An 18,991-nucleotide genomic window follows, 5' to 3' on the forward strand; every position below is an offset into this window, starting at 1 on the left:
CTTTATTTATGAATAAGATTTTAGTAACAAAAATGAAAGAAACTCAGATAAGTTTCTCTAGAAAATTGGTAATTTTTCTTCAATGTATAATCCATAGCTGCGAACTGCTGAAGATATTATTTCTGTATTTAAAACAATATCAAAAACAGAGATTTTATATTTCATTCTTGCTTCGATAAATTTGATTTAAAAATATTTAAACATCTATAAAAGACGTTATAATTATTCGATGAAATTTTCGACTGCTGGGAAAATTTTAAATTACAAATTATCATTTTTAAACAATAAATTTTACTTATAGATGAGATTTAATACATGGAAAAAGAAACATTACTGCAAATAAATAATGCATAACCTCCTTAAACGTAAGCGTAAAAATCTAAATCTATTCTCAGATTTGGCAACACAAAATTTTAGCGAATTACTTATAACATTATACACTTCGAATTTTTTAAAAATTTCTGAGTGATTGAGATGTCGTGAATTTTCTTCAATTCTTATTGTCTGATTTGAAAAATAAACTAAATAACGAATACTAAACTTTTATAATTTCCATAAATATTGTGCTGATTTTATCTTTAAATTGTAACAAGACAAGAATTTACAAATTGCAAAAGTCATAGAAGTTTCTTTATTTCAAACATAATAAATAGAAACAAATGAAAGCTCAAATAAACAGTAAAGTAAATAAATAATACAAAGAAACTAATAAAGAAAAATTTAAGCATTCCATAATTTCATTTTAATGCAATATATAAATAAAAAAATTCATCAACTAATAGTAAAATAAAAATGGTCTATGTAAATTTTGTACAACCTACTTTAAAATGTAAAACACTTTGAATAAATATAGAGCATTAAAATTAAAAGTTTGTTCACTAATAATTACAATTTTAACTAATAGTTCAAATTTTTTTAAAAATATAAGCTCGTTCATGAAAATTTTTTCAGGCAAAATCCAAACTGAAAAATTTGTGAAACTGAAACTGGAGTTTTTCTTCCTAACTATTTTAATTTAATATTGTCAGTAAAAAGATAAATTTATCAACAAAATTATTTATGTACATAAAAAATATCAACTTTTAAATCCTCTTTCTGCATACCTCATGATATAATGCCATTTTTATGTATAGGTTTCATGCAGCGTTTCTATTCAAGAATAGTTTTGCAAAAAAGGAAAATATTTAATGTATTCTAATACATAACATGCCAATTATTAAAATAAACAATGAGAAGATTTTGTTTGAAATGATTCAAACATAAATACTTTTTTCAAACAATATAAACTCATTACCTACAAGGGCTGTTAATAATTCTGTGTACTTCTCTTCTGACAGAAGTCTACTGTTTTTTTTATTCAGGCAGTGAAAAATGAATGCATGTGTCATGAATCACATGTTATCTTTCTCTTTATTTATTTTTATTTGAAATATTTCTAAAGCAGTTTGGATAATTTTTTTCTAAATTAATATTTTAAAAATAAATAAATATTTTTAAATAGGAAAATAGGCTCAAAAAACTTGATTAAAACTGGACAGGCTATGAGAGTTCTGATTATTTTTTGTAAGAATAATATGTTTTTGGAATTTGCATTTGATCAAAAATGCAAGCATTAGCAAATTTTCAACAAAAAAAAAAATTTATAACCTTCTTAAAATTAATTCTGACATTTTTAAAAAAACTATTTTAACACACAGATTTATCAAACAGCCCTTCTTTAAATATCTGTATCATTTTTAAAAGACTGTCATATTAGGTTGGTGCAAATAAATAATTTTGTTTTTGATTAATCTTAAAAAGCAACAAATTTGATAAAATTACATACTTAATATTTGAAAGCAAGATTCCTGAAACTGAACGTAAAAAAAGAAATGCAAACTGTATTAGATAAAATAGTATTAGATACAAGTGTTTAACCTTTAAATAAGTGATGAGTATTTCATATAAATTATACAAATTTAAATATAAATGTTAAAATAAATATTATTCCATATACAGAGTATTATGGTAAATATATATATAATATATATAAACTCTTCAGAAAGAAAAAAATTTAAACCGAAATAAAATAATATTTTTTAAAAAGAAATTATTCTAAGAACATATAATATTAATACAGCTTAAATTTTAAATAAGACTTGAGTTATTTAAAAAAGAATAAAACACACTAAGAAAAGAAGTCCATAAAATCATAAACACATAGAATATTTAAAGAACTAAATGAAACAAAATCTACCCACCTCTTGCAATTCAAAATTATTTTTAAAAAATTTTGGACATTATAAATAGTTAAAATAGCATTTTAAAAATTTATTGCAGCAACATACGAAAATAAAAAATAAAAAAATACATTATTATTACATGGTTACATTAACAAGTTATATCAATTTTATAGCAATATCCTTAGTCAGACTGCATAATCAGAAAAATAAAACAAGATATAAAACAATAATTAGAATATCTGAATATATATAATTACAATATTGTTATTTTGTTATTTTTATATGAGTGTGACAGTCAGAAAAAAAGGAAAAACATTTCATGAACAAAATAACAAAAATAATTATTATATTTTCTTCATCAAAATAACAAAAGAAATCTATATTATTAACAGAAAAATTATAATTATTCGTTTAAAACAATTGAGCAAATTTTTAAGTACAACAGCCCAAGAGGCAATTACAAAATGTCAATCATTTATTTACATATAATATAAATATAATCTGTAAACTCACAATAGTGCATTAAGAATCAAAATAAAAATGTTTTAGGGTACTTCATAATAAGTAGTAAAAAGTATAAGAGATTGAAATTAATAACCTGTGGAATTTATTTTAAATTGAATTTAATTGTCAGACTATAGGCAATAATTTCATTTTGAACTGGATTACATATAGAAAATAAAATGATCCACTTTCATGATGCTACTTTTCTTACTACAAAAAATTAAAAATATTTATATGCTCCAACCTAATACTGATAATTAAAAAAGGTACAAGAATTTTAAAATCTCTCAAATTAAGTGCTTATGCTTATACAAGAAAAATAAACTAAATTCATAAGTTACTTTGAAAACATGAGCATATTACCCTATCCAAAATCAACTAAAATTTGCACAAACAAAAGGTGAAAATACAAAATAGCATGAAGTGTAAACAAAGTGTGCTTAACAACATCTATAGCTAAAAAAACAACAAATCCTTCAATTTGTAAAATAGTCGTAAATCTTATTTTTTCAAGAGTTGGCAGTATCAGGACTTTCTTCAGCTTTTCTGAAATCAAGAGAGGCAGAGTTGATACAGTAGCGCTTCCCAGTTGGCTTGGGTCCATCATCAAACACATGGCCAAGATGGGCTCCACACTTTGAGCAAGAGACTTCTATTCTTTTCATATCTGGTTGCATAGTTAGGAGAAGAAGATTACAACTAACTATAAGAGAAGGGCATCACAAGGGAACAGAAAAAAAGAAATGTATCCTTAAGTGTTTATCTTGAAACCAGTTAGTAATCTACATCTACTGCGTTAGGTTTTTAAAGCTAGCTTCAGCATGCAAGATATACAGTGTCCCAAAACTCATGGCACATATGTTAAGGGGAGATAGAAAACAACTAGACAAGTACAAATCACCATACAACCCATAGTCCTATCGCACTAGAGGGCATAGACTTTCCTTCGGGATCTGCACTTTAAATTTCATATCTGAACTTTTTTTCGTGGGGTCATATGAAAAGCCTCATCTATGAGGATAGTCCCATAGAATGGCTCAGGAGATAGAGTGTCAGCCTTCCAATGAGGTGAACCGGGTTTGAATTCCAGCAATGATTGGTCAATACGAATTTCGCAACTGACTTGCACCGACCACAGTGCTGACATAAAATATCCACAGTAGTAGACTGATCATGGGTTAGAGTCCCTTTGCTGTCGGGCTAACAATGGGAGGTTTTCATGGTTTTCCCCTCCACGAAATTCGGAGAGGATCATGATTTCATGGTTTTCCTCTCCACATAACGAAAATGCAGGTTATTTCCTTTAAAAAGTCTTTCACAAAGACAAATTTCTCCTAATACTTTATACTGGAGTTCCCTTGTCTTCTGGATTGTGCTCAAAATCACATGGCTACAGAGTTGAACATTAGTAGTTGTAAACCCAAAAAGTTGAGTCGGCTGTTCAACGATGGTTATAAAATAAAATAAGATATTTCCATAGATTCTACTCAAGACATTGTAGCCCGGATATCTGCAGCTGCTGACACCAAAAGAGAGAAGCGTGATTTTTTTGCGTGATTCGGTGATCATTCCTACAACAATGTGAAGCCTGCATTAATGTTAGCGGCAGCAATTTTGAGCAGTTCCTGTGATGGGAAATTGGTGTAGTTTAAATTAATTTTATTGAATAAATTGTTTTTCTTCATTTTATTGGTTTCTTTTTATTCTATATCTGTCTTGTTTCCCAACATTTTGTGACACAGCATTTTCCATGTTCTAGTGCTTGACGACTTGCATTCAACCATGGATTGTATGGCGATTTGTGATTTTCTAGTTGTCTTCTATCACACCCTAACGCATGTACTATGAGTTTTAGGACACCCTATATAGATTTTTTTAATTAATTATTTTCTTTTAATATTCTTCACTGTTTATTATCAAAATTTATTTTTAACTACATCTATTTTGACAACTCTTTTTTTCCCCGATATAGTTTAAGGGGATACCATAAACACTTTTAAAAAATTAAACAAAAAAAAAATGAGGAAAAAAAACATAAAACTAATAAATTTAAGCCAATGAAATATTTATGGAGGTATGAAATATTAATTTTCATAAAACTTACTATAATTTTCCCGAAACTTAAAAGTTATAAATTGTTGACATTATATTAAATACACTATTAAAAAAAACTAAACTAAACATTTTCTTTTCTGATTCAACAATGAAATAAGTAAACCGTTCCCAGAAAAATCTGATTAAAAACAAAAATACAGAATTTTTAAAATGTTCAAATTGTATTTTAAAAAATAACAAAAACTTAATCATGAAAAAGAATGCTATATACATTTACATTAAGAACAAAAAATTATTACTGTACAATTGCATACATACAAATTTATAAAAACATACACATAAAAATTATAATCTAATATACTTGAATTAATACTCTTTTAAGCAACCAAATTAAACTGAAAAACTAAAATAAAACTGAAAAACTAAAATAAAATTTTATGCAAAATACATAAACAATTATTTTTGAAGGATTCAGTTTAACCAATCTAGTAGGTTAGTACCAATAATAAAACAAGAAATGTGCTTTTATTAAGTATGTAAGCTAATAGTGAAAATAAATCCAACTATCAAATTGAATTTAAAAATCAAATATTTACTAGCAAAAGTCAAATCAGGTTTTTAATTTCCAATACGACTTGTATTTAGTGCTTGATTATCATAAGGCACAAGAGGACCAGGTCTAGGGCCCCCTAAATGTTACAAATAATTTCCTTTCGTGGTTCTTTTTTCAAGAATTGTTTGTTAAAATTATGAGTTAACAAAGAATGAAATAGATACAAGCCTAAGTTTATTAATATATCATAATTTATTTATGTTATAAATTATTTAAAAACGCTTCATTACTAAACAACCGGGAAATTTTGATTTAAGTAGCGACCAGAGGGCTCCTGTCAGTTCTGTCCCTAGGGCCTCCACATTTTTACATCAGGCCCTGCTTCTATTAGTCTTCACACATATGAGTATTAATTACTTTTAATATTTCTACATTACAAAAATCCAATATTTAAGAATTTCAAAAAGTTAATTAATAACATTTTTTGAATTCAAAAGTAAAATTACCCGATTAAATATCACATTCGACAAAGGCATCTTGAATAAAAAATGCTCTGCAAAGCGTTTCAATATTTATGTATAAAGAGGAAAACCACCTTTCTATGAAGATAAGTAAACAAGGAGAGTATTGAACTCAATATGAGACACACAGCTGAAGAGTTAAGAAAAATAATCCGTTTCTCTAGGAGGTCGACTACAACCTGCAAGGGGTTCATGTCAAGTGAAAAAAAAATTGGGGGTCCATGAAATAAAAGTGGGGTTCAACAATAGTGGATTTCATATAAGCAGGTCATGACTTTTAATTTTGGCATTTCGTGAATGGAATAATCAACATACACTGATAGTATCTATTTACTTACATTATATTACCTTATAATATAAAGACATTTATCTATCTACATTCTACATAATTTATAAAAGTAGCTATGAAGAAAAAATTTTATTAAAATTTAAGTTATTAGGATTATTTTTTGATTTACGAAACTGAATTATTATAAACTAGCAGTTGTCTGCAGCTCCAACTGAGTACAATTTTATTTTCTCTGTGTGTAAATTTTTGTTTTGCAACAAAAAAGTATTTTTCTGCGGTAAATTGTAGTCCAGCAAGTGTGTCAACTCTTTAGCCAGCTTGACCTCCAATTTTTAACTGCGCACAAGATATGGGAGATTTATTGCTTAGTTTTTATGTGAAAACGTAATTAACAGACCAACAATACACTACGGTTTTGTATACAGACTTATTTCGGAAATTATAATATTAGTAATGGAATACGGGTTTTATAGTGCACTATTTTATTCCATTTACATATTAATAAAATTAAATTAGTAATTTAATTAGTTTGAATTTAATTAATAAATGTATAAAATTAACATGTGCTTTTTCTTAAGTTTTTCACACTACATTTCCTTACAGTTAGAAATTTAAATCTTTCACAGAGAGTAGCACTATACCAGCTGTCAAAAATACATTTGAAGTTGATGAATTTACAAAAAATCAATATCACGTCTACCCGAAACCGAAAAACATGGCAAGGGGTCTACAAGACAAAAAAGTTCAGGAACCACTGCTTTAGAGCTAGGAAGATGCCACGTAGCACTGAGTACAGTAAGCTTTTTAAAGGCAGTTTTGTTCACCAATCATTGTCCAACTCAATGCAAAAATTCTTCCTCTAAAAAACAGCTGATCTAGCTTGACAGCTTATGCATGGGCAATCAAACAAATTATTGCATGATTTGTTTGCCAGTTCACAGCACTTCCTACAGACTGTTCAGTCGCAAATTACAATTTATGAAAAAAATATATGATACTAGATGATAACTATTTCATTAAAATAATAGCCTTTGTTTAAAACTATTTTAAATACTTCGAAGACCCTAAAGCAGAAAATGCTCAAAACTTTAACGTATGTCACAAAACAATCAAGGTCCCTGCAGAACAATTTATATATGAGGCAGAATTAAATATATTTGTCCACATTTCTGCAGAACAATTTAGGTCTAAGTGGAGAAAGAAATCATTCTTTTCCATTGGAATTTTTTCTTTATTAAGCAAACATTTAAAAATAATTTAATATTTAACTAATAATGGTTCCGTTTTTTTCAGTTTTGGATTGAAAATAAAACTATTCATCAATTAGAAAAATAGTAATAATTTAACTAAAGAGAGTTATTTATTTGATGATAATCATAGAATATTTATAATAATCACAAGTCTTCTGATTGTCGAACATCAGACATAATTCTGCACTTGAATCACAGATAAGATTAACATAAAACTATTATGTCCCTCTGCAGAGGGCATAGCATAATTTAGAGAAACAAAAATTCTATGCACATAAAAGAAAACCATTGAATACTCAAACTCAGAGTGAGGCAGAAAAATAAAAAAATACTTAAAAAACTAATGAAATAAAATTCTTATTATTTTGTTCTAATTTCACTAGAATAAAATAATATTAATTTTATTTATTTATTTATTTATTTTTGTTTAGAAAACTACGACAAGACACTCAGTAATTCTTAGCTCAATATCAGTTAAGACACAAATATATTTAAAAAATATATAAATGTTGAATATTGGTTGTTAGATACTATTTTATTCATATTAGTTTTTAAATTCTACTTAAAAAACAAATAATTAAAAGATATAATTTAAAATAAAATGAAAAAGAAATTTTGACAGCTTACCATGAGTTAAATCATTTTTTAATTTAACATTATCGCTACTAACTACATCAAAAAAGGCAGGCCAGCCACATTTTGACTCGTACTTTGATTCAGAGGAAAAAAGGTCCTGTTTACAAACAACACACATATAAATGCCTTTTTCATGATGATTGCAGTATTTTCCACTAAAAGGTCTGAAACAAAATACAATACTTAAAGATATTTATACATAAAATGCTTCTTAGAAAAAGAAAAAAGGTTTATAAAAAAAAATTCCTCAAAAGGTTTCGACATATATATATATCTATAGATATACATACAGGAGTCTGTCTAGGTTTTACAGAGAGGTACATATTTTGCGAAAATTTAGGCATCGTTTGCGAAAATTATATTAAAAAACCAACACAAAACTATGGTAAAAATATGGATTCATCGTTTCTTACGGGATACAAAAATAAAATTTTAAGAAAAAGTATTTTGTGAAACTACTGTTTTTCCTGAAGTTGAATTTGTGAAGGTTCCGTTAACGGTAGTAAATTTGGCCTGAACAGATCACTGATATATATATATATATATATATATATTTCTACATCACAAAGAACAATAATATTAAAAAGATTTTATAATTTAACAGACTTCATTTAAAAACAATTAGGTTTCCAAAAAAATATTGCAAACAAAAAATAAATATGATTTCTTATTTATGACACATTACTTTAACTGTTGCCTTCCTACAGATATAAATAGTAATGTTACAAATTAAAAATGCAAACATAACAACTAGAAAGTATTAAATCATTCATGCTATTTTACAGGGGTGATTGTGAGCCCAAGTCAAAATTCCGGAAAATTTCTCGAGTAAAAAAAAAAAGTTTAAATCAAAAAAAATTTAAACAAGGTTTTTTCCTTTTTAGCAATATTTCTTAGTTTACTTAAAATATATTTAAAATTTTACACATACCTATGATGACCTGGAGAAGTAATTGAAATTTACAAATATGTCTTTCTTTCTTGAGTTTATCATTATAATAACTAATTACTGATACAAAATGAATATTAATCTTGAATATAAGCTTATAAAGTATCTTTCTGGCTCGCCCTTACAAACAAATAAATTAAACTGTGCTTTTAAGTTCAACCTTTGAAAATTTGATTTCTGGAAACTTTTGTGATTTTTTGTTCAAGGATTTTTTGAAACCTCTGAACTTTCGATCTCCGGAAACTTCCGGATCACGGTTAGCGAAAAATCCGGAAATCCGGATTTTTTCCGGAGCACAATCAGCCCTGATTTTAACAACACAAAAAATTAAAATTAGCAGTTGCTTCCATTATCATTAAACTCAAATAATAATAGCATCAAAAATACTTCAAACAGTATAAAAGTTAATGCCTTCTAAAATTAAATGTTCCTCCAGAATGAAATTTTTCTTAGTTTAAGCTTCATATTCTTGAAAGGAAAATAAATGAAATACTATCTTAAAAATAGCACAAATGGTATAAAACTCAATGGTTAAGTTTACTTCAAAATGAGAAAAAACATGGGTTATTCATTAAAAAGTTAATGTAATGACATTCTAGACTAATAACAAATAAATCTTTTTACCTTTAATATGATATACATTTAAATATAGCAAATATACTTTAATGAAAAAGTTTTAAACTTTATTCAATATCTAAAATTTAAAAAACAATTATTTCCTTAAAATATTTTCTATTGTTCAAAAAAGTTAATCTTACAGACAAAAATGTAATAAAATCAGAAAGAAAAAAGATTTGAGCTTGGGAGATCTTTATTAGAAAATAAAGCTGCTTTATTATGGAATTTAGCGCAAAACTTTAGTTTAGATATAGTAAAATAATTTAAAATAAACTAAAAATTTCTCTACATCAATGTAAAGTTGGGCAATTCAAATATAAAGTTAAGAAGAAATTAATAAATTACCTTTCGGTGTCATTTTCTTGTGTGACCTGATACTGTATTGATGTCAATCGCTTTTTAAGTTCTTGTTTACTGAAGTCAGACCCACAACTATTTCCGCAACATGCCATAGTTCGGAATAAATCTAAAATAATATATAGATTATGGTCTAAATTTTAAGGACTAAGATAATAAATAAAAAGAATAATAGAACCAAATAAGATACACCTTCATTCCAAAGCATGATAATGATGTATTATAAATGATTTTTAGCAATATTATCATACAAAAAAGTTATAAACTAGAAGACCTGCTTTGAATAAAAATAACAAAAAATGCTGGTGCTTTGAAACATAAATTTTCCAAAATTAATTTGTATAACAGCACATTTAATATTTATCATGATCGATTCTAAAAGCTAACAAAACAAGTAAGTATAACATTAAATTCTAATGAAATTAGGTCAAGAAAATTAGTTTTAATTGCTTACTTATTGTAGGTAGGTGATATAAGATGTATTGTACTAGAAAAATAGGTGTTAGTATGGTAAGCTCAAGATCAAGAAGGTTATAATAAAGGCATAAACTAATAACTAATTATCTGCGACTAAAAACATAATATCAATAAATAATTAAACTAGCAGAGTAAACTTTCGTCCCTTCACTTTTCAATTTAAGAGTTCAATATATGTTTTTGTAAAAGAAAATTTTAAATTTTAAAACCATTCCAATCAACTAAAATCTTACATTTTTGCTGCAATTCAGGCTTCCACTGACTTTGAAAAACAGCTCTACAATAATGTGACCAATAATCAGTTATTTTGTTTCTGGAATAGTGATAGACTACTGGCAGTGTCAAAAGACTCTTGACTATTCGAAAATGCATCAGCTTTCTGAAAAAAAGAATATAATAATTATAAAGAATGTAAAAAATTCACTGCGCACTTAGAATTTTGACAAAGGTTTTACAATTAAAAGCAACCTAAAAATTAGCTAAGTGCTAAAGTAATAACTTATTAATTGAAAGTAAGTAAAAACTTATTTATAAATTGTACTATTATTAAATTGTACAATATTATTACTTATTACTGTAAACTTTATACAAATACAATATTGTCAACCTATTATTAAAATGCACAATATTGTTATTTATAATGTAAAAAAAGAACTATCTTTTTAGAAAAATTCTTTCAATATTTTAGATAACATTATGATGCAAAGTATTTTACCATTAAAAATTTATCCAGAAATCCTGTCATCATTTTTTACTCACTCTACTATTTAACAATAACAGCAAGCATGTTCCAGTAGTTTAGAAACTGCATATGTAAATAAAATAAATAAATGTTGGACAAACCTTTCAGTTGCTAAAACATTGTTTTTAGAGGTAAAAAATGGAGAAAAAAAATAAAAATTAGATCAACTAAAAACATAAATATAACAGTATTTATGTAGTGCGATTATACAAAATTTAACTAAATTAGAATCTATTGCTAGTGATTTGAATAGTGATTGCTAGAAGTTTTAACTGGTTGATTATAATAATTAATAACTCAATCTTTAACAGTACGCTAGCAAACAATTTTGAAGCTAAACTTTTTACAATTACTTTCTTTAATGCACCGCATAAAGAAACTAATTCATATTCTTGCTTTATTTAAAAGAAATGCTTCATTCATGCTAATTAACAACGCAACTATTGTATTGCTCCGTAAACAAGACAGCTATGTATTGCGTTCATGTCACTTTTTCAAAATTGTCCAAGGAAAAAACACATAAAATAAAAATGCATAAAAAAATAAAAAACTATATTTAGAAATAATCCTAGATTTTGAACACCCACGCCACATATTAGATTTTGATTTTAAATTCACACAAATGTATAGCATAAATCTGTACATAATATCGGAATGAAAAGAAGAATTTTTATTACATTAATAAGACAATTATATATATAGTTGAATAAAGTTAGTTGATCATTGACAGCTTAAGAAAATGAAACTCACTGAAAAATTATCTCAGCTGAAAAAGATACATTTCAATGTTTGCGTCTGTAACTTTTTAATGTTGCCAAGAGTCTCCACTATTTCCCTAAAATTTCAAAAATTATGCCAACTCTATAAGAATCTGATACTATTAGTAAAACGCGTAGTTCCATTTAGTAATTTGAATTATAAAATTAATCATATTTCTGAAACTTATAAGAAGAAAAAAACGTTTAAAGATCGTGTTCAATTTTTTATTTCGTTAGGAACTTGCTGTTGTAATGGTGCAAAGTGAAGTGAGTCTTGCGTTTGCATCATAGAGCAAAAATAAATAAACAATCAAATGTGCTCAAAATTCGTAAGAGCATAGATGCCTTTATAACTCTTAGAAATGGTATTTTTTCTAAAAAGTTTAAGTTATGGAGAAAAAATATTTTTAGGATATAAGCACATTCGTTTAAAATCGTCTGCCTATTCATCATTGACTGAACTCAATCTCAAAGAGGCTGTAAACTGCCGAATCACAAGACTCTCTGAAATTCTTGATTGTACTTATTTTACTGCTAAGAAAATAGTATCCCATAACTCTAATATTATTGCTATAACTTCTGATACCTTTTTACGAAATTCAGAGTTTTGCCGGAAACATTTGAAATTTAGTGATGTGGTTGAATTTCCTCTCATTATATCATATAATCCTAGCTTACTACAGCATCGTTACTTTTCTCTCATGGAATTAGGATGTTCTAATATCTCTGTTAGTTATATCATTAGGTATGTGAACTTGCATCTAATTTTCTCACAAATTGATTTCATACCTGTACTTTGGTTCGAAACGTTTCCTTTTTCAAATGTCCTAAATTGTTCATGATTTGTCAAAAACATACTTATACTATGATTTTATATTTTCAACCTGAAAGTGTTAATATTAAACAATCTTTTGAGAAAATGCAACTTAAGAGCATTTGAAACTTAAAGCTCGGGGTTCGTTGCCGTCATGAAAAGACGGATCTATGAAAAAAATTGAGCTTCTACAAAAATGATCTCAGCTAATATAATTACGTGTACAAACAAATTTTCAAATTATGAATGATAAAGCTGTTTTAAATAAATAAACAATTAAGTTTTTTGTTCAAGTTTGGATTTAATTTTATATCAAAAAAATTATTTAGCTTTAAAAGATGAGAATAAGTTTGTTTGTTTAAGATGCTTATATTTTTTAAAATAACTTTGTTTTCTAATTTAACTCTCTACTTTAAAAGTAAATCATTGATAGCATTGTCTTTAGTGCACTCTAACTGCCACATGAGGTTGACTCGTTAAAAAAGAGCTCTCTGAATAAGAGCTTCACACAGATATTTTGAATGCATTTTAATCTACTTATTAGTTTTGTTAAATTTTTTGTTTCAATATTTTTTGGTGTTTCCTTATTTGACCTTTTTCGCATTTGGTGCAGATGTTTGCCTGGTCACTAGGTTATGTTTTAATGGTCTCTCTAAAGAGTTCTCTTCAACACAAAGCCTATGGAAAATATTCTGTGCCTCCCAAAAGTGATCGCTGCATAGAGGTGGTCTGTCCTGAAGGTTTCACTGTAGTAAAGAGATTTTACTGAAACTCTATTAAAAAAAAATTTTTGCTCTAATGTTTTAATAATTTTTTAAAGATTCAATCTTTAATGAGGATTTTCATTAATTTTTTATCTAAAAGTATTAGATATTTTTCATGATTTGAATGTGGTTTATGATATAAGTCTTTTGTTAAAATAATTTGTTATAAATTCTTCAAAATGTTGTGGATTATTTAAATTGAATTTTGATTTTTAGGTGTAATAATATGTGAATATATAATAATAATGAGTAATATGGCTTGAATTTCGCATTGGTAATGATGCACGCAATAACATTTTATTTTTCAGGCTTTTAAGATTTTGTTGATGTTTTTGTTTACCAACATTCTCATGTTTTCATTAACTTATTTATAGCATTGCTATATATAATATTTCTTGCAATTGTTGCTTGTTCCAAACAGAGGTATTTTTTCCCCTATAAATTAAATATAAATCTTTAAGCTGTATGCAGACTTAGGTAAAATTAAATACTTTATGCAAACTAAAAATTTCAATTTAAAAAATATATATTTTCCTAACATTTTACTAACTTTTGAAACTTGTTTTAACCCTTTTGGCTCTACCTAATGTTGAAAAAATGTGGCCGAAAATCACTGATATTTTTTAAAAGCATTTTAATTTTTATAAATCCCTGTATTGATTATTATACATACCAGCATATATATATTTTTTAAATATATCAGTTTTCTTATGATATGAAGTTAGTTATTACCAAAATTTTTCTGTTTGAATTTTCTAAAAAATTTGCCAACAAGGTAGAACATGAGGATTTTGACTTTTTTCGTTTACATCTTAACAATGAGTAATATTTAAAAAAAATTATGATAATTTTAATTATAAAAATTTATAAACTTTCCACGAATGGCATTTGAGTACATTATGCTTATCTGGTTGTGCGACTTGGATGATATAGTATTTTACTATTATGTTAAAAGTTAAATTTAAAACTAAGTTTTTATCTGATTTCAGAACATAAAATATTGCTGGCACTAATTGATTTGCATATTCAAGGTATGTCCTCGAACCTATAAGTTTGAGTCCTAGTATGTGAATATCTGATTATTAGATAAAAGTTATTAAAAGTGTTCCCTTTTTTGTGCACTTTTCAGCTAGTTAAAAACCATTGTTGTCTAACTATTTTTTGCTTTATTATTAAGATACCGAAAATAGTTATTAAAAAATAACTAATTTTTTTTGCCCATTTATTTCTTTGGTTACCTAAAAATTCAATTTTATTTTTTTTTATTTTTTCAGATTTCCTCAAATTTTAAAAAAATCTCCCACAACCCTAAGAAAGGATGGAATCATTTTTAATGCTGACAGTTTTTTAGAAACTTATTTGCATTTGATAGACTGTGAAAATCAAAGTGAAGTAGAATCACGTTTTTACAAAATGTATAGAGATGGAAGCTCTTTGTGGGAGATCAAAACTGCTATGAATGCTGAATTCTTAAGCTTAAAACTCAACTGCTCTCTTGTTGCAATCCACAGGATGTTCAAGAAATATCCTCCTCTGAGAACACAAAGTATATTAAACACAAATCTATTATTAGATGTACTTTTTAAAGACTTCCAATTTCCTCTTTCGAAAGTAAGAATGAATTATATTTTAGTTTTGAAAATTTCACTTGAAAAAGTAATAAGCTGGTATAACTTTATGTAATAATTTGTAATTTTGAATACTTTTGCCTAATCATTAATTTTTTCACTACTTCTGATTATTAATCACTTAATCTTCTAATTGGGATAAAGCCATAAATCTACAGCACTCTAAATACCAAAAAAAAATTTAGCTATTGCTCACAATTGGTGTAATATAAGTAAATAATTTCGAATTTGTTTAGGTAAATAATAACTAATTATAAACTAATGAAAAACATTTATCAGCATAATATAAGTCCCTTTTTTATGAAACAAAGTTGGAACATGTTGTAATATTGTGATTATATATGTAATTTTAATCTATACATTAGGGTGACCCGGGGTAATTCACAATCACTCTGTTTCTGGGGTAAATAATGATCACCTAAGTTTTATTTAAAAAAAAACATTTTTTTTTTTAAATTTGAGGCATGGACAAGAATTCTTGTACACTTTACTAAAGTATAACTACATTTACTTAATAATAGTTTTTTGCTTAATCTAACAAAATAAGTATCTTTTAAATTGCTTTCTGTATTTTCCATTTCAAAGATGGGCTTCAAAATGTGCACATTTCTGCAAAGATCCACCTCCTTCTCTTAATAATAAATATTTTGAGTTACTTTCTTTTTCTTTGATATAAAAATAGTGTAAGCTTTTGTTTAATTGTTTCACACCTACTTTAAACATTATAATTGATTATAGGAAACTATATCAAATATTGCCTCCTACAGATGGGGTAATTATTGATCACTGGGGTAATTCCAGATCATTGTCATTTCTTCCTATAAATAGTATATAAAATAGCTAATTGTCTTTTCTTAAATAACAGTTCATATTTATTAAGTGGAACAACCATAAAATATATTTTAACTGTCATCACAAAATTTGTTTTTAACTGTATACAAGACTGTATTCTGATTTGCACCATTTTTGGTTTGTCTTACCTGGCGTCTATCTTAATTTTATGTGTGTACATTATTAGAATAATTTTTAAGTTTATAAATTAGCCTAGTATAAATATGGTGAGAAATTATAAGCCTAAAAAGGATACTAAGCTTCTAGAAAGCAAAATTAGTGAATTTCTTTTAATGATTGAAAATGAAAATTTCAGTGTGAGAGCTGCTGCCAGTGCTGTTGACATATCTTACTTAATTTTACACTTTCCCTTCATGAAGCTTCTTCAAAAAATCCAGCATAAGTAACTCATGTGGGAACTCTCTTATATTTCAGCGAAGCATGAGAATGAGTTGGCTGATTGCCTAAAATGTATGGCACGATCCAAAGATTTTTGAAAATTTAAAGTGTTAATCTTTCTTCTTGCTTTTAAATAAATTGTTTTATTAGCTGCTTAAATATATCTTTTTGGTTTATTTGTTTGATCTTGATGTCTTATTTGTTAATTACCATTATACAATTATTTTTAAACAGCCACTTTACAATAAAAACTGGTGATCAGTAATTACCCCAGAAGTGGTCAGGAATTACCCCAGAAATGATCAAGACCAGGGGTAATTCCTGATCACTAAAAATTAAAAATCTTTTAAATTCTAATTAGAATTTCAAACAAAAGAAGGTGGCATAGGACTCATCTCATATAGCGTCAAACTTCCAATAAATATTAAAATTCTATTTTGAATAGTTTTTTCACAAAGTAGATGTTTGCATTTTTTGATCAGGAATTACCCCAGGTCACCCTACTAGTTATTTTCTTATTGTTATTATTTTTCTTTTAGAGTTAAAAAAAAAATTTTTTGAAATAATGTTTATAATTAAGTTGTCCAGCATCCTTATTAAACTAAAAACACTGGTAGAAAAATTCCTTAAAGAACTTTCACCTCTTTACTTTACCAAATATTTTAAAAGAAAATATTTCTGTTTAAGAATTCTTTCAAGAAATTTCTGTTCTCAGAATATTAAATTGGAACAATAAAGCAGGAAGTTTTTAAATATCTGTATAGAAATTATAGTTTTTTTAGGACGCTAGTCAGCTTTTTTACAATTCTATTCCTATGAGGATTTGAAATATTTCAAAATTTGGATATAATTTCAGAATTTGAGGTTTAATTTCATTAACATCAGAGTATTCTGTACATTTTGTTATAAAAACAACGTAAGCTTAAGGACATGATGGAGGAAAAAAAATTTATAGGAAAAAATAACTAGAATTTTCAAATTTATGAACCATAATTTAAAAAAGATTTTTCCAAAAACCTATTACTTTGTTAAATAAAGAATCTGCTATAATGCAATGCTCTTTTGAAAATGTAACAAATAATTGAGTTTATTTAGCTCTCTATGCAAGTTTAAAGCCTCTGAACAAAATTGTTCTAAAATCTCCCTGCTATTTACCGAAAGATACAAAAACAAGAAATTTTTGATTAAAATAAAAGCAATTAAAGAGCTAAAACAACTTAAAGTTGTCCAAATTTTTTACATCTTATACTTGGATTTCTTGTTGAAATTATTTTTCACCTTTTATTATGATATATTTAAGGTTTTTGTTCTTGCTTACAGGTATTCTCGGTTCCAAATTTGTTATCGTTGCATCCTGAAATCGCCCTGAAATTTTTATCTGATATTCCCACAATTCTCGGAATTAATACTATTGAATTAATTAACAAGTTTCCAATAGTGTTACGAAGACCTGTTTGTTTGATAAAAAGAGCAGAAAACATTTTAAAAGAATACAGTATAACTGGGGATCAACTTATGTGTTGTCCCAAAATTATTAACTTCAATCCTTCAACTCTACAACAGCGTCTTGAAAAATTGTGTAATTCTGAGGATTTTTCCTTGTTGATATCTTACAAAAAATTCTTGTGGCTAGTATACCACTATAGTATTCTTGAGCGCAGATTACATTCCCTAAAGGAACGTGGTATTCCTTGTTCTATCAGTGTGTTAACTACTTCTGAATCACAATTTGATCAATATTTGTCCGCATCAGATTATCGTACTTGCATCAAAGAAATCTGTTTTTACTTAGCTGGTGTCTTTAGTTGCACTGAAATACTAATTAGGGAAAAATTGAAAGAATATCCTAATATTTATGATTCATCCCTTACCAACTGTCGAAAAATAGTTGAATTCCTCCTCGATGCTGGTGTTTCAAAAAATCAACTCTTGACAGGAATTGGTGTGGTATTCTATGATTTTGAAGTAGTAAAAACGTTTTTCCATGAGATGCAAAATCATGATGACTGCCAGCCATTTGCAGACTGGATCAATCATTACAACCTGATACAATTGCTGATATATAAAATAGAAGTAGAGGCTGGATTATACAGAGTGACAGGTAATTCAGATGATTATGAAGAGCTGAGTATGGAATCTGTATAAATTTAACCTGAGAAATTTAAAGAATATCCCAATGTGTATCATTAATCTCATAAAAACTGTCAAAAACAGTTGAATTCATCCTTGAAGCCAGTGTAACCAAAAAGCAAATTTCAATTTCAGAAATTCTATGATTATGTAGTAAAAATGTTTTTTACAGTTAATACAGAATCATCATGACTGTCAGGCATTTTCAGAGTTGATCAACTATTACAATTTGATGCAGCTGCTGAATCATTAAGTGACTGAAATTCAAGCAACTTTAAGGAGCTAAGCATGGAACTTATATAAATGTTATAAATCTTGAAATTAAAAATGCATTTAAATAAAATTGATTTTACCCTAAAATCTAAACTGATTATTTTGAAATAAATTATAGGTTAAGTTTTTCATTAACCAATTGACAGTTCATGCTTTTTCTTACACATAAAAAATTTCAATACTGATAAACTGAACAATTGGACTTCACCATTGATAACATT

At 26.8% G+C, this 18,991-nt stretch overlaps 2 protein-coding genes across 6 annotated transcripts; one reads left to right on the forward strand and one right to left on the reverse strand.

Moving 5' to 3' along the window:
- Positions 1-608: 608 nt before the first annotated feature.
- Positions 609-12,061, reverse strand: LOC107442650 (methionine sulfoxide reductase SelR). 5 transcript variants are annotated; one of them, XM_016056271.5, is made up of 5 exons: positions 11,924-12,061; positions 10,665-10,810; positions 9,943-10,063; positions 8,022-8,194; positions 609-3,429 (listed from the first exon to the last, which is right to left on the reverse strand). In XM_016056271.5, exons 2-5 carry the CDS (start codon positions 10,801-10,803, stop codon positions 3,236-3,238), a joined length of 627 nt encoding a protein of 208 aa, XP_015911757.2. In that variant the 5' UTR covers positions 10,804-10,810; positions 11,924-12,061; the 3' UTR covers positions 609-3,235. The 5 variants fall into 5 exon arrangements, with proteins under 5 accessions (XP_015911757.2, XP_015911760.2, XP_071037543.2 ...); XM_016056274.4 differs by having other exon boundaries at positions 609-3,393; positions 11,924-12,057; XM_071181442.2 differs by having other exon boundaries at positions 609-3,393; positions 11,851-11,969.
- Positions 12,062-12,188: 127 nt separating this feature from the next.
- mTerf5 (mitochondrial transcription termination factor 5) lies at positions 12,189-18,909 on the forward strand. Its single transcript, XM_043049663.3, has 3 exons — positions 12,189-12,676; positions 14,784-15,120; positions 17,688-18,909. The coding sequence occupies exons 1-3, from the start codon at positions 12,294-12,296 to the stop codon at positions 18,510-18,512; spliced, it is 1,545 nt and encodes a 514-aa protein (XP_042905597.1). The 5' UTR covers positions 12,189-12,293; the 3' UTR covers positions 18,513-18,909.
- Positions 18,910-18,991: the final 82 nt, after the last annotated feature.

The sequence above is a fragment of the Parasteatoda tepidariorum genome, chromosome 8 (genome assembly GCF_982258835.1).
Source record: "Parasteatoda tepidariorum strain Cologne lab strain chromosome 8, Ptep-v5.0, whole genome shotgun sequence".
Lineage (NCBI taxonomy): Eukaryota > Metazoa > Arthropoda > Arachnida > Araneae > Theridiidae > Parasteatoda > Parasteatoda tepidariorum.

Bases quoted from the DNA above. Each gene is read 5' to 3' on its own strand.
- LOC107442650 (XM_016056271.5), bottom strand. From the start codon at position 10,803: ATGCATTTTCGAATAGTCAAGAGTCTTTTGACACTGCCAGTAGTCTAT. The intron at 10,064-10,664 runs GTAAGATTTTAG...ATATTATTTTAG, and splicing joins GCCTGAATTGCAGCAAAAAT to ATTTATTCCGAACTATGGCA. The intron at 3,430-8,021 runs GTAAGCTGTCAA...CTTCTCTTATAG, and splicing joins AAAAAATGATTTAACTCATG to TTAGTTGTAATCTTCTTCTC.
- mTerf5 (XM_043049663.3), top strand. From the start codon at position 12,294: ATGGTATTTTTTCTAAAAAGTTTAAGTTATGGAGAAAAAATATTTTTA. The intron at 12,677-14,783 runs GTATGTGAACTT...TTATTTTTTCAG, and splicing joins TCTGTTAGTTATATCATTAG to ATTTCCTCAAATTTTAAAAA. The intron at 15,121-17,687 runs GTAAGAATGAAT...TCTTGCTTACAG, and splicing joins TCCAATTTCCTCTTTCGAAA to GTATTCTCGGTTCCAAATTT.